The following is a 15,707-nucleotide window of genomic DNA, read 5'->3' as shown; positions in this document are numbered from 1 at the left end:
ACACATCACCAAGTCTAGGTGCGAAACATGCGACGTGTGCAGAAAAAACCCAGCCCCGAGTTTCACAGATGATAAGGAACACACGGCAGCTCTGCCCCTGCCAGGTGCTGACCGCTCCTGACCCCTGTGACTTCAGTGTGGGCGTAGAGCCGGCTGTGCACCACAGCCCCGCCGTGCGAGCGGCCGAGGGGAGCACCTGAGGCGGAAGGCAAAGAAAGATACACATCCAAAAATCGCCAATTACCACCCTAAAGCCTCCACTTTTTGCATTACAGAGCGTAAAGCCACAGTTCTACAGAGCATAAAGCCAAAGTCCCACAGAGCTAAAGACACGCCTGCACTGGACGCCCCCAGACCTTCCGCAGCCCAAACCTGCAAACCCACCGAAGTTTGTTTTCCTCCTAAACGCAGGCGGGAACACAAGCGGAGCCCGGCCGCAGTGTTGCTCCCCCCGGGGATCGCCAGGGCCCCCCCCCGCCCCCGGCACTGACACAGGACGGGCTGCAGCCGCCGGGCAGAAGTAGAGTGGCTCGCCCGGGCGCGGGGTCCTCGGACGCCCTCAGCCGCAGTCCCGCTCCGCTCCCGGCCGGCTCCGGGGGGGGTCGTGCGGACACCCTCAACACCGCCGCCCCTCGCGCGGGTGCTGAACGATCCAAAAATGGCGCCCGGCGGCCGCCCCCCGCCCCCCTCCGCGCAGGCGTTCCCTCCCCCGGCGGGCGGTTGCTTTCCCCGCCGTGCCGGGCAGGGGGAGAGCGGCGGCGGGGCGGGAGGAGCCGAGCCGCGGGGGCTGGAGCGTCCCCGGAGCAGCCCGGCACCTGTCCCGCAGCCAGGTGTGCGCCGCTCCGCCGCGGGGGCGGTCGCCATGGGAGGCCCCGCGCCGGGCCGAGGGGGGCCCGGCCGGCGCAGCGGCGGCTGCTCCGCCTCAGCCGCGCTGAGCCCGGCGCTGCTCCGCGGGGACCGGAGGCAAGCGACATACCGCCCGCCGCAGCCGCCGGCCGCCTCTAGTCCCGCAGCGGCGGCTGCGGGGGGTCCGGGCATGGCCAGCAGGAGGAGAACGGCGGAGGGCAAGCGCTACCGGTGAGGCGATCGGGCTGCGCGGGGCTCTGCGTGCGGCGGGCGGCGGCTCAGCCGGCTGGGGGCGGGGGTGTCGTGGCACCTGTTGGTTGCGAGGGCAGAGCCCGGGGGGCGAGCGGGGCGGGGGGGCAGCCCGGCTGCGGGGGGCTCGGCCGGGCTGGGACTTGGGCGGCCCCTTGCCCAGCCGCGGCCAAGAGGAGCAAAAGTTAAGAGGAGCAGGAAAGCTGAGCCTTCGGAGTCTTCACCGAGTGGGTTACAGACCGCAGAGGGAGGTGAGCGCTGCTTCCTCAAGGCTTTGGTCGTGGGGTGGTTGTTTTTTTTTGTTTTTGTTTCAGTTTCTTTGGGTTGTTTTGTAAGCGAAGGCCGCCAGCTCGGGAACCTTCGCAGTGCGAGTCAGGCTGAACCCGTGAGAAGGAAGAAACTTTCATCTCCCTGCCTCTCTTCTAGTTGAAGTCTCCCAGGCAATTCCCACAGACCAAACAAAACTACAGATCACAGGAGCCAAAGTTCTCCTGACGCTGCTGATAATTTAATGTGGTCTCAGAGTTTTCAGTAATAATGGTGCGGGGAGGAAAAGCCTGTAAACTGCTTCAGGAGCGGAGGCTTTAGAAAAACACTGTGGCTCGTTTGTATTGCCGGCCTGACGTAGCAAATCAGTGGAAAAGCAGTGAAGGGTTTACTTCTGATCGCTCTCCGAGCACTCCGCTCAGAAGCCAGATTTGTAAAGCTCAGGCTTCGCGGAAGAGCATCAGCTGAGAGTTAGATAAAGACCTCCTAAGGAAAAAAACATCTCAGTGTGTTTCTTTTCTTTTTGCCCTTAAAGTTTCGGCAGTGCTTACATATGTAGCCTTAATATCTCTATCTCGCACCTTGTTGAAAGTCAGACTTTTCTAGCTTCAGGAGTTCGTCACTCTTGGCAATGCCGTGACTGTTAGAACGTGAACACAAACAATGTGAACCAAGAAATATTTAATAAACAAAACTGGGTTTGATGGCCCTGTGCACCGAGGTCATCTGCAGCTGCATTTTGATAGCATTTTGTTGCTTGGTACATGCAACAAAAATATTGTTAAATGCATGGAGAATATAAACCTTTGATTTAACAAAAAAAATATTTTCCCTTTAAGAAGGAAAAAAAGTTGCAGCTATGTAATTGAAGAAATTCCTCGTTCTTAAAAACTTTTTTGCTGGCAGAGATAACTGTTGAAGAGACAAGGTGTGTGATAAAAATGGCAATGTTAACTCTTTGAGAACTGAGCAGTTTATATGAATCATTCCTCTTCCCATTCCTGTGAGGCAAGAAGATACAAAGCTTGTTTTGCAGTTGTCTCACTTTTGTTGGTTGCCTAAATTGCATTGCAGCTCACAGCAAACTTGGAAGAATGGGGCTTGAGTTGGCATCTTTCTAGTTTTGTTTTACTCTAATGATTGGCATTGCTGTTAACTTTCTTTAAATATTATATCAACATGGGTTAAAAGCCATTTTATTGTAGATCTTAGAATTATAATCAAATATGACTTGTTCCCTCTGTTTGATTGAGCAATTTGCAGAGCCAAGATCTGTTTTAAAGCTTCTGGTTATTGTCAGAACATGCCTTCTTGCATGCTGTGATCAGAATTTGGGGAATGTAAGGCTGTATGGACAGCCGCACTGAGACGGATCAAAACTCCACCTGTCAGAGGGAAGAATTTACCTGGGGGAGGGAGGGCCTGCAAGCAGGACTAATGTATGTTGATGTTTCCATGAAGTTCTGACACTTGCAGTTCAACGAATTAATGAATTTCTTTTCGTTTAGGAATCGTCAGTGATTTTTTTCTTCCTGAGCTTACACATAAACATTTGAGTGTTCTGTGGCTAGGATTTATGCAGTTCAGCTGCCCCTTATGTCACGATGTTAATTTTAAACCTGGCTACAAAACTGTCTTTATCAGGTGCCCCTTAGCACTTACGTTGGAAGTGTTAATGAGCAAATAATCTCTACCTGCCCTCTCATTGCAACGTGTGACCTTGCCTGTATTTCCCTAACTCCCTTTCCCCTGTTTTCTCGCTTGTGGAATATTCACTTTTACAAGATCATGGTGTTAAGACTTTACAAATATCAATTTTATTTAGATTAATATATATTGAAATAAACCATGGGGATTATGAATGTTGTGCAGACAAAATTGCTTATTATTTCTCAATAGTCTACTATACTAATATTTTAATAATGCTGTGTTTATTCAGATGATAATGCTACAATATTGTTACATTAATAACTTCTTTTCATAAATCATTTATCATTGGAGCACGTGACAGAATATTTGACATCAATTGTCAGATTTTGCACTTACCAGTGAGGCAGCTAAAACAAAGAGTATAAATAGCACTTCGCTACATCCTTAAAAACAATCCTACAACAACCTAAAGCAAAATGAATCAAGGAGTTCTCATGTATGTTCTTGACAGCTGATTGCATCTCAAGTTTTCATTTAAAGCCCTTGATGGGTACACTTCAAAGCTTCCCACAGTTTCGCTGAACTGTGTAAAACCTTGGTAGCTTGATGTTGCATAATTTGCTCCAGCAAGCTGTAGCTGTTGCACACTTCTGCTGGTTTGCTGGTTCCCTGTTTAAAGGATCTCTTCCCGTTAAATTTATTGCTTGAAAAAATACCAATCCAGGTTAAAATACCTTCAGTACCTGGCATGAAAATTTATTTTCACTTCTTTTTGAACTCTCTTGTTTGCAGGATTGTTTGGCCTCTTGAGTTGCTGTAGTTACTGCCTCTGCCAAGGCTGCTTGAATGCTTACCATTTGTAAGCTTGGTCGACAAGAGCCATGCAATTAAACTGAGGACTGGCTGCTACTTGGGAAAATCATTGAGCAGAAGTGAAGGCAGTCAGGGGAGGAATTCATTATGGGAACATGCTTGTGCTGTTTACCCAAACATCTTCAAAGCTGGTCCTGACTGATTACATTTCTGTCCTTTGTTTTCTGGACTGCGTTTTTTAGGTGCATTTATATGTGTACATTCTTATAAATAAAGCACCTACACTCTTGGTTATGTTGTTCCATAGTGTGTGTGTACATATACTTTGAGTAATGTTGGGGCTGGGTGGGCTGTGGATTTGAAGAGCAATAAAGTGTGTATGAAGGGATAAGGTGAGCACAAGGAAGAGAAAACAGTCAGACTTGCATTAGAAGAACAAGTGAATCCAAGCAAGAGGTCTGAAAGCAGGAGATCCAAGTATATGCAACAGTAATTTAACTTGTGCTCCCTTTTATATCTTATGTGTACACTTCAACTATCACAGTTGATTTCTTGAGTATAGTTTTTTGCCTGTATTCAAGGATTGCTGTTTAGGGTTGTTTGGTTTTTTGCTGGCCCTTGCAATTTTAGTTTAGTGAACAGGGAGTTCATAATGTACCCAGTTGGTGTGCTAGCTATCTCAAGACATCACTTTAAATTGCAGGGGATGTAAACTTTTCAAACCATGGTAATGTGGGAAAAAAAAAAAGTTGCTATAGCAACTCTTTAAGTAAAGTGTACATCTTCACAAGCTTTTTAGTCAAAACAATACATTTGAAACCGTGCTTATGCAGAGGATTAGGCAATTTATGTGTTGATTGATTTGTATGGGTAGCATATAGTTGGCTGCTACAAAGTTCTGGAAAAGTCTAAAAGAGGAAATACCCAGGATTATTTCTCCTTGACTTTTCTCTGTGCTTAGGAGAGGATTGAACTGGAGTGCCATATCAGCTAGCAAATAGCATTTAGGTAGGAAGTTCAAGATTTAGTATAGCATATGAAGTTCAGTTGGATTCATGAACATCCCACATGACTGAAAATTTGTGGAAAAAGATGTTTTGGTTTGGACTAGTTAAATATGTTTGAAGTGTGTTTTCTCTCACCTCCTGCCTGTAAGTATCACAATACCAAAGTGTATTGATGAGCTCAGATCCAAGAACGGACTGTGTGTCAAACCCTGATGTTTGGCAGGGTTTAGGTGACATTAACCAGTGGTTTAGAACTGCTGTAAAATACCAATTTTCACAAATTGGGTTTTGTTTTGGGGGATATGCGTACTTGTTTTTTAAAAGCAGGATATGGGGAGGACCTCTTGGAGAACAACTGTCACCTTTAGTAGCACCTCTAGTGCTACACTAGAGAGAGAATAGGAGACCAGAAGCAGGAGATGAGGCTTCAGGAACTAGAGAAAAATCTGTCTAGAAAGCAATCTGTTGGCAAGATGGAAGGAGTGTTCTTCAATCCTTCACACTCAACCCAGAGTGTTTCAGAGTGAAGAAACTGAAGCAATATGTGCATATTTGTTCTGCCAACTGCTGCGGAGTAATTACATCGCAAACTTCAGCAGAGCTGTAGGTAGTTTAACTATTCATATAGGAAGAGAAGATGTATGCAATGTCACTCTAATAATCATGTAGTGTTTCAAGGTTCTGTAGTAGTTCTGGAAGCCAGGGCAGCAGTCCTGATGGGGTTCCAGGTTTATGGAAGGCCGCAGTTGCTCACAAGGATGGTGCATCCAACCTGTAGCTCCTATTGACAGCCCTCACTTGAGGGTTACTCAGATTTGCAGTGGATTCGGATTAACTGACCTACTGGCAGCCCCCAGGGAGACACTGTGAATGGGTATTGCACAGATGAAGGACTACAGTCCCTGACTGCAGTAATTACAATGTACTTGCAAGTGTCAATGTTACTGTACATGCACTGATGAAGTGCATCATGTGTGTTGTCAAAACATTAACTGTGTGGATAGCTTTGTAGCTGTTCAGATTTCGCATCTCTTACTTAATGCAAAACTGATACATTATGCATTCTATTTTGGTGACAAATTTATTATCAGTTATTTGATTTCCAGAAGAATGCTGATAAATTCTGTTTAAATGAACACTTCAGAATTTGGTCTAAGTGTATGTAAACAAGTTTTGTAGACCCCTGGAATCAGTGAATGTGCATTTATGACTGTATAGAAGTAAATTTCAAATATTTGTCTCAGTATTATAATGGAATATTAAAATACTGCAGGTTTTATAGTGTGTCATTTTGCTTTCAGGAGATGTATAAGAAGCAAACACTGGCACACAAACTGCTTATGAAAAGCTTTTCGTGCTTGACATTTTCTAGAAGCCTAATTTAAGTTGCCATTGTCCGGTTGTTCAAGCAGGGGGAAGGGATAGTAATCATGTGCAAGAGAAAAACAATTTTTAATTGAAAGCCTAAATTAGGACAGGATTGAGTGTATTAAAAAAAAAAAAAAGAAACAGACAAAAGAAGCAACCAAAAAAACCCCACTGAACAAACCCAAACAGTCAAGAACAAACCACAACCTTCCTGCAAATAATCACTTATGTTTTCTTTCTTTTTAACCAGGTACTAGTTGGGCCAAGACAACTGATGCAAATTTGTCCAACTCCTTAAATGGTTTGACCTTCATGGGAATTCTGGATGCAAGAGTGGGCAGTGGTGTCCAGGGCCTTCCAAACTTGAACTCCGGGACCCCGAGAGATCTCTCATTGCCTCAGTTTGGGCCTGGCCAGCTGTCCAGTGCTTTAGAAGATTGTCATAGCCTTAAATCAGTGGATTCTGGTATTCCAACTCTAGAAATAGGAAATCCAGAGCCTGTTCACTGCAGTGTGTTAAATGTGAAGAGAAAGCAGTCAGAACCTGAAATTGTGCCTGACAGGGCGTTTCAGAGCGCGTGCACACTGCCACCGTATGTGCCTCCACCTTCTCTGGCTGCTGAGCATGACCATGCTGTGCGAAAATCCTCCACTTTCCCAAGGACTGGGTACGACTCTGTCAAACTTTATAGTCCAACCTCAAAAACTCTGAATCGAAGCGATGATGTCTCTGTTTGTAGTGTGTCTAGTCTTAGCACGGAACTGTCAACGACTTTATCGGTTAGCAATGAAGACATTTTGGACTTTGTGGTCACAAGCAGTTCAAGTGCAATTGTGAATCTTGAGACTGATGAGGCACACTTCTCGGACGTTACCCTGAATTCCACTAAAGAGACCAATGACCAGAGCCAGCAGGAGTGTTGTCCAGAGGCAGACGTGGATAGTAAACGGAAAATACTGGGACCTTTTACGAACTTCTTTGCCAGGTAATGCTTCTGTGAAATATGGTTGTAGTTTAACAGTGAGATTACGTAAGATCATAGGAGAATGGTCTTGGGTGATATTTTACTTTTAAAGATATAATAGCTTGCTATTTTAATTTAGATTGGTATTAACAACATGTTTTTTGTGTTACGAGTAAGTAGGCAGATACTGCTAGGGACTAAGGCTCTGCATCCTATCTTTATGTTTTATGGAAGCATCTTAAATCTTGGAAGATTCCTTCTGCATTACAAGAAAAGAAGTTCTGAACGAGGTCTTTTTTCCTCTGGGCAGTGGCTTCTCCAGTAATATCTTTTGTGGTTTTGGCCAAGGTCCTTAATCTGATGGCACATAAATAGATAAATACAGGTAGGATCCATACACGTATTAAAGAGCTTTGACATCTGAGGATTTGTAAGCGGTTTAGCAGTGATGGAATATTTTATTGATCATTCTAAGTGTATGAAGCTTAAAATACAAATACTTGCCAAACACTTGTGTGACCGCTGTGATCTTTCCAAATCTCAGCTACAGTTTTTTTAATACCTTTTTCCTTCATTTATGTATGGCATGAAATCATCTGACATTGCGTCACTCGCTTGTTGAAATGACAGCACTGGCCACTCAAAGCAGTTACATGACCCCTTCTAAACGTGACCCTTGTGTAAACGATAAGGTGTTCTAAATGCAGATGCCCAGGGGAATGTGGAAAAGGACTGTCTGCTTTGGGGGGGGTTTGCTTGTTTGCTGGTAAGTTTGGGGTTTGGTTTTGTTTATGTAAGGCCTTCATAATGTCTATTATTTTTAGGATATGATGTCTGAAGTATGATATATTTTAGAGAAACCATTGTAGAAATAAACTTTAGGCATCAGGCAGAGTTGGCTGCATCTAACCTGTTTTGCACATGGGATTGCTTCAGCTAATCTCTTTTTCCTCATATTTGTGTTTGTGGGTTTTTTTGCGTGAGACAAATAGGCTAATATGAATAGGCTGATAAAATACGTAGAGAATTGGCAAACATGGTTCCTTGAAAGGCTGCCTTATTTGCAAAGCTTAAGAGAAGCAGTTTCTTTAGACCTATTAAACTGGCTGAAACCTTTGTTGATTTTTATTCTTGGGTTGAAGTACTGTGCAGCAGAACTCCAGTCATCAGTCATGTTTCAGGTGCTGAAGCTTTTGTGGACCCTTGTCTGTTCGTTGCCATGGAACCAGACTTAATTCTGAAGCAGGAGGCTTCCCAGCACTTCAAAGCATGAACTTTTGTTACCCATTCTAGTAGCACAACTGCTAACTCAAACAAATGCTGTCCTTCAGCCTGGAGGGAGCACAGTGGAACGGGCTATTTAGACCTTGCTCAGAGTGGGATGTTTAACCACTTCTCAACTTTTCTCATCCAACAAAGTAAAGCCATCTGTCCAAATCCTGCTCTAGTGTAGTCTGTAGTGGTTTTATCAGTGTTACAGGAACTGTGATACTCACTAGACTGAGCTTTTTAACCTGAATCTTTTCGGCTACCTTGAATGCCAGGAAATAAAGGCTGTCATGAGTGCCTTTTAAATGGAGAACAGATAATCCTGGTCACTGGGTGATGTCATCATGATAATATGAAGATTAAGTTCAAACTAGGTGATCAGCTTTGAAGTTCCAGGTGCTCCCTCTGTAACCTGACCTTGAATATCCTCCCCTTTACTATCCACCTTCTGCTCTGTTTTGAAAACAAGAGTTGCTCACTTTTTGTCTGTGCTTGCACACCACACCTCCATATTTTGTGCATCTGTTCTCTTATGCCATGTGACCTGGTGGTGAGGTTGAGAGGTATTGAACAAGCAGAGAGCTTTTGAGGTCCTTCTGTACCACAGGGACTACTACTATTTGTGTTTATGCTGTCAGCATTGTTAAGGTTCAAAACATACTGTAGCTAGTTTTTGTTGGTTTGTATAATCTGCTATCCACGAGGTTGAAATAGCTTCCTCTAGTGATCCCATGTACTCCCTGTTCCCTGGAGTTCCTATGGGCCCCTTGGATTCCAAGGACTTCAGTGAGTACTGAAGTAAATGAACCTGGGTCTTGCACTGTTTTGTTTGAAAGTAGCTGCTTTCTAGAGGCCTCCCTGCCCAGCTCACTGCTGGGCTGTGCACCAGGGTTTGTGTGCACTGTGACGTGAGGAGGAGGCATTTCGAGTGGTATTGTTGAAGACCAGCTTGCTGAGAGGAAGCTTCTTAAAGCAGTTTGTTAGAAGTGCTGCAGTGGTAGGTATAAACCAAGTCCTAGAGAGGTGTGTGTTCTTAGCATTGCACTCTCTGCCAAAAGGACTTTCAGCTGAGATTCACACTCTTGCAGGTTAAGTGCATAAATCTTCACTTTGGAGAACCAGGGGTGAACTGTAATAGGAGAACTTTGGCTTTGGTGAATGGCTGCCACACATGTAGAGTGTGGAAGAACAAGCACCTGAGTGGTTTGTACACAGCCTTTCTACCTTCCAGGAGCCTGATGGTCATGGGGTAAGGCTGCAGTGCAGGAACTCAGCCTTAATCTGCAGGTTTAGCTCTTGGAGGGCTTCTCTAATTTGATTTGAACCACTGAGAACAAAGATGAGTCAGCTTAAGTTTTTGCACAAGTTGCTGATATTTGGTAAAAGGGAGAAACCTTTCTTCTTGAAATGGTACCTGTGCTTGTATTGAACCTCATCTGGCATCTGAGAATGTGTTAGTTTGTTCGAACTTATCTGGAGCAAACTCAGTCTTGATGTGTCAGTTAAGATTTGTGGCTACCTGTAGAGATAATGCTGACAGTAATTAGATGCCTCCAGTGCTTGGTTACGTGTGCCTAAGCTACCTACATAATCAATTAAGGGTAAATCTTCTGTAGTATCAAGAAAATGCTTAGAGAAGTACTTGCTTCGGAATGTAAAATTATTTCTTAGCACTCTGTAGATTTTGTTTTTCCTTGCATGTGTGCATGTGCACTGTGCATGAGGTTGTGTGTTACATATCAATTTTGGAATATCTGTGGTGTTTTATGAAGTGTTGTTTTGAAGCTGTGTTTGCAAACTGAGTTGTAGAAGAAATCAGTCCTGACACCTTCAAGATCACTCGTGAATGGGGTGCTCCTGTCCTGCCTTCTTGAGCACTGTGGTGAAGAAAGCTTCCTGGACTGCTCCTCTGGCTCAGTTGCTGTCTCTTCAGCAGTTCGTCTCTGAAAGGTCTGGTTCTTTCCTCTGTCTGTTTGATCCTCCTGCATCTGGGTGTGGCAGGAATATCAAAAGTAAAAAAAAAGAGGCCACTTGCTTGCTTGCTTGTGCATAGCTTTCCTCTTGGAAGAGCTTAAGGCATCACAGGTACAGTGCTCTCATTAGGCTCCAGGTTAGCACATGAAAATGGATTATTGCTTCTGAAAAGCAGTTGTAACGCTGACTGTTGACAAAGAAACCTGACGTGTTGGTTGTTTTAAAGTGTCACTTGTAACATCTTTCAAAGCCCAGAGGTCTTTCACATAAAGCATCAGTTGGAGTTAATTTCCTTCATTTGAATATATGCAGGAACTTGGCTTGAAAAATAGTGTGAGGAAATAATTGGCTGGGAGACTAAAGAGTCACTGACTTGTCTGCCCCTTTGCCCTGCTGACCCAGAGCAGTGTGGGTTAATGAGTTTTACCTTTGGACTTCGCTTCTGTACAGTACTGCTGAAACTTTTTAAATGCACGGGTTTTAAACAGCTCTGCTGAATCAGGACCATTGCAGAAGTTGTACCTCTCATTTATCATTTTCATTTATTGGTTTGGAGGCTGAGGATAAGCATTTTTATGATTACACACAGAGTGATCATAAAAAGGACTAGGACTATGTTCAGTTAAATAATAAGCCATGCAATTCCCTTCGTTTCACTGGATTACAGGAATCCTAAGTCTTTACTTAGTGCACTGCCATGGATATTGTCTATTTTTCCAGGAATCTGGATCATCTTTCTTTTCAGGCTGCTCCTAGAATTTTTTCGATCCAAATGTTCTAAATAGGAGGATCTTAGGAAACTTTTACAGAGAATAGGGACTACACATTTAATAAAGGGCTTTAAGAAGAACATTACCTTTTACTGTTTACAAAGAATCTCTGTATTTCTGAGAGAAAGCATCTGAAGCAGGATTGGCATCCTATACCATACATAGAAGCACACACCTAGTCCAGGCTATGACCTTACTTGTAATCTAATAAGAAAAAGGGCTTAAGTTTCAAAATAGTAGCTGCTGGTTTCAGCATTAAGTCTTAGATCATGTGAATCTGATATGTTTATATCACACAAACACACACATGTTTTGAGATCACTGGTCATGCGTAATTTGGAGTTCTGATCTTAGGGAATTAGGTCCATCAATGGCATAGATAAATCACCTGTGTTAGTGAATAGGACCCTTTCATAATGCTGTTTGTTGCTTTTAATGAAAGGACAGCTTATTGTGTACTTCTCTAGTTTTGGTGTTAAAAGGAAGGCAGAATGTGAAGGAGCATTGTACTGTTGATTTCTCACTTTTCATGTCTCCAAAAATGGGAATTCACTGACCACAGAAGGGAAGAAAAAGGATGAAAATAATTGTGATTGAGTAATCTGAGATATTAGATATGATGATGTCTCCTCTTTCATGCCTTTCTGTTAAATGAGGCCTCTTAGAGTATTGGCTGTTCAGGAGGAGACAGGCTGAGAACAGGAATGAAGTGTGTAGGAGGAGGGACAGAAAGAGCTGGATGCACTGTGGGGGAGGATATGAGTACACTGCTTTTAACCACAAATGAACAAAAACTAGCTGAGCTGCAGGTGGAGTTGTCCAGAAGCAAGGAGGAAGGGCTCCAGAAACCCAGCCTCTGATGGAGGGAACCCACATGGACACCCAGCACAGGCTGCTTTGCCCTGTGGCAGGGCTGGGCTCTCCAGTGCTGTAGTTGTCTGATCCCCTGGGATTCACTGGCCTGTCGGAGGCAAGAGAGGAATTTGGTGCCAGGTTTGTCTCTCCCTGCTGCTGTGTCTTTGTGCATTTTTAGCTGATTGTTGTCAATAATGGGCATCTGAAAGAGCTGGAAAGAGAAGAATCACAGAATGTACTGATTTGGAAGGGACCCATGAGGATCATCAAGTCCAGCTCTTAGCCCTGCACAGGACCATCTCCAAGAGTCACACCATGTGCCTGAGAATATCATCCAAATGCTTCTTGAACTCTGTCAGGCTTGATGTTGTGACACTTCCTTGGGGAGCCTGTTCCAGTGCCCAGCCACCCTCTGGGTAAAGAACCTTTTTCTAATATCCAACCTAAACCTCCCCTGACACAAATTCAGGTCATTCCTCGGGTCTTGCCACTGGTCACCACAGTGCCTGCCCCACCTTTTCCCCTCACAAGGAAGTTTTAACTGCAATGTCTCCCCTCAGTCTCCTCTTCTCCAGGCTGAACAGACCAAGTGCCTTCTGCTGCCCCTCGTATGGCTTCCCCACAAGACTCTTCACCATCCTCATTGCCCCCTCCTTCGGACACTCTCTAATGGCTTAATATCTTTCTTATTTTGTGGTGCCCAAAGCTGCCATAATATTCAAGGTGAGGCCACCCCAGTGCAGAGCAGAGTGGGACAATCCCCTCCCTCGACTGGCTGGCGATGCTTTGCCTGATGCCCCCCAGCACACAGTTGGCCCTCCTGGCTACCAGGGCACTGCTGACTCATTCACCTTGCCATTGGACAGGACTCCCAGGTCCCTTTCCCGACACTGCTTTCCAGCATCTCATTCCCCATGTCTGTACATGCATCCAGGTTTGCCCCATCCCAGGTGCAGAATCCAGCACTTTCCCTTGTTGAACTTCCTATGGTTGGTGATTGCCCAGTCCTCTCATTTGTTGAGGTCTCTCTGTGAGGCCTCCCTGCTTTCCAGGAAGTCAGCAGATTTTTCCACTTTAGTGTCATCTGTGAACTTGCTTTGTATCCCTTCTAGTCCTGCATCCAAGTCATTTATGAAGATGTTGAAGAGCACAGGGCCCAAGATGGAGCCCTGTGGAACCCCACTAGTGACACGTCACCAGTCTGATGTCACCCCACTCACTGTTGCCCTCTGTGCTCGACCCATGAGCCAATTGCTCACCCACCACATGGTGTGTTTATCCAACTGTGCTGGACATTTTGTCCAGAAGGATCCTGTGAGAGACAGTATCAAAAGCTTTGCTGAAATCAGAGAAGATTGTATCAGCTGGCTTCCCTTGATCAGCTGGGTGTGTTACCTCGTCATAAAAGGAAATCAGGTTTGATAAGCAGGACTAATGAAGCCAGGATGTGACCAATGACTGTGTTGTCTTTCAGGTGTTTTTTGATACCTGTCAGAATAATCTTTTCTGTAAGTTTACCAGGCACTGGAGTGAGACTAACAGGCCTCATTCAAGAAGGCAAACAAGCTCATATTTCAGCAGTGTAGGAAGCAGCACAGGCACTGAGGATCTGTTTTAACAGATGATCCTGGCAACAGTATTTCAGCAGCCCGTGAGGCATTCAGGTGTACTCATCTGAAGGGTGCTTCAGTCTTTACAGTGTGGTTTTGGATAGTACTTATTTGAAAGCCATGCTGTCTACTTGAACTGACAGACTAGTGGTCCTCCCCTCATCTGTACTTCCTTTCACAGCTCTGTGTAAAACAAAAGAAAAGCTGCAGAATTTTTCTGAAATAAACATTTTCTCTCAAAGCAAATCTTCCACAGGTGCAAAGCTGGAGTTCTACAAAGACGACAGCCTTTGCTTTTGATGAAGGTTAGAAATTCGTATGATACAGTCTCCAAAATTGCTATCCCCTAATTCAGAGCATGAAGTTTTGAATTTTGTCATGTGGCCTGTTCTCCACTAGGTGTTGAACTGAAACTATCCACATTAATTGTAGTCCCTATTTTCCCTTATGTGTGGAATAACGTATTGTGGAATAATTACTGTTGTGTTAGTTCTGCCTTAAACTTTGCACTAAATCTTACTTGATATGTGGCTCTTTATTCTTAGGGGAAGTTACTTTTATAGATTAAAATCTTAGTTTTGCTGTTGAATAATGGAAACAGTTTTGCACAAACGAGACTTGTTGAAGTTATTTGTTCGTTATGGAAGTTAAATGAAAATCTGCTCAGTGGTACTTTGAGCTTTGGCGTTGTTTTTTTAGTAATGGTACAAAACTGACTTAATGTGGTCTAGTTATTATTTAAAAGCAAGTAAAATGTGTATGTTTCTTTTCTAGTGGCTGGTAGGAAGCATTACAGAAGTCTCACACTGGGTGGTGAATGAGATCTGTAGCATAGATGAGTGTTCTGTGTTACTTGCAACATTCACTCTCCCATGGATTTTCTGAAGCAGGAACATATGTTTTTATGCCTTACTTTTGATATTTAACGTCCTGTTAAATGCTGAATTCGCTGGCAGAAAAAAAAACCCTGCAAGTTCATTTTTATGAACTGTTACTTTCAATTTGAGCATTAGTGACATTGCTGTTTTAGTGAACTAACCATTCCTTATTTATGTTAAGCCTCTCTTTGTAGTCATTAAGTGCCTCAAAAATTGTCGACCCATTTCATAAGAATAACAAAGAAAAATCCCTACAGTAAATAGTAGGGTCATTCACACCTTACTTTGACAACTGACAAAATAAACAAAAGAACTTGGCAACAATCGTGAGGTAAGACAAGGTATTTGCTTAGTGCTTGGACTCCCCTTTGTGAGCAGCAGCCTTCCACAAATACAGAATCAATGAGCAGTTCAGGTCAGAAGGGACTTCTGGGGCACGGTGGTGTGAGCCCCTGCTCAGTGCAGCGCTTCAGCCCTGGAGGTGTTCCTCAGGACCTCATCCAGTCATTGTGAGTTCATCCAAGCCTGGAGTTACCACAGCCTCTCTAGACTGCATGGTCCAGGATTTATCTGCTACCACTGTGAATTTTTTTTCCTCTCCCCTTTTATCCAATTGGAATTTACCTTGCAGCAACTTGCTGCTTTGTCTCTTGTTTTTTTAACTCGTTGTATCTCTGAGAATGGTCCTCCAGACTGACTGAAAGCACCTTTCTCAGCATCCCTGCTTGTTTGTCATAGGCCTCACCACCCAGCCACCACAGTGGTCACCCACTGGGCTTCCTCTAGTTTTTGATATCTCTTTCTTGTAGTCCAGGGGCCTCAAACTGCATACAGATATAGTCTCATGGGCACCAGTTAGACCTTTTATTCACTTTTTCCTTTTGATCAACTCAAACCAGTCCATGTTTCACCCTTATAGCTGCAGGGTCTTACAGTTTACTGGAGTTCAGCTTTTTCTTAGGTTGACATTTCAAGTATGCATTCTGTATTTTATTAGTGTGGTAATACTACTTCAAATCAATGAAGAGAGCTGCTTTCAGACTCTAGGAATGAAATTTTGAATTATTCTGAGAACATTAGGGTGACTGGGAATTTTGCCAGCTAGAAAAGGATCATTAATTATAGCTTATTTGACTGTAATATATTAGTTTGAAGTTGGACCTGAGTGTTGATTTTATATGAGAGT

General features: G+C 43.9%; 1 protein-coding gene across 1 annotated transcript in view; it reads left to right on the top strand.

Moving 5' to 3' along the window:
* Positions 1 to 1,260: 1,260 nt before the first annotated feature.
* TBC1D14 (TBC1 domain family member 14) overlaps positions 1,261 to 15,707 on the top strand; it is a 74,768-nt gene continuing 60,321 nt past the window's right edge. Inside the window, exons 1-2 of the mRNA XM_018089046.2 lie at positions 1,261 to 1,346; positions 6,451 to 7,186. Of these exons, the coding sequence (XP_017944535.1) occupies positions 6,513 to 7,186 (674 nt within the window). The 5' untranslated portion in view covers positions 1,261 to 1,346; positions 6,451 to 6,512. The remainder of the gene's footprint in view (positions 1,347 to 6,450; positions 7,187 to 15,707) is intronic.

Source organism: Manacus vitellinus, unplaced genomic scaffold (genome assembly GCF_001715985.3).
Source record: "Manacus vitellinus isolate BGI_N305 unplaced genomic scaffold, ASM171598v3 scaffold_0_pilon, whole genome shotgun sequence".
Lineage (NCBI taxonomy): Eukaryota > Metazoa > Chordata > Aves > Passeriformes > Pipridae > Manacus > Manacus vitellinus.
This window is presented reverse-complemented; position numbering and strand designations above follow the sequence as displayed.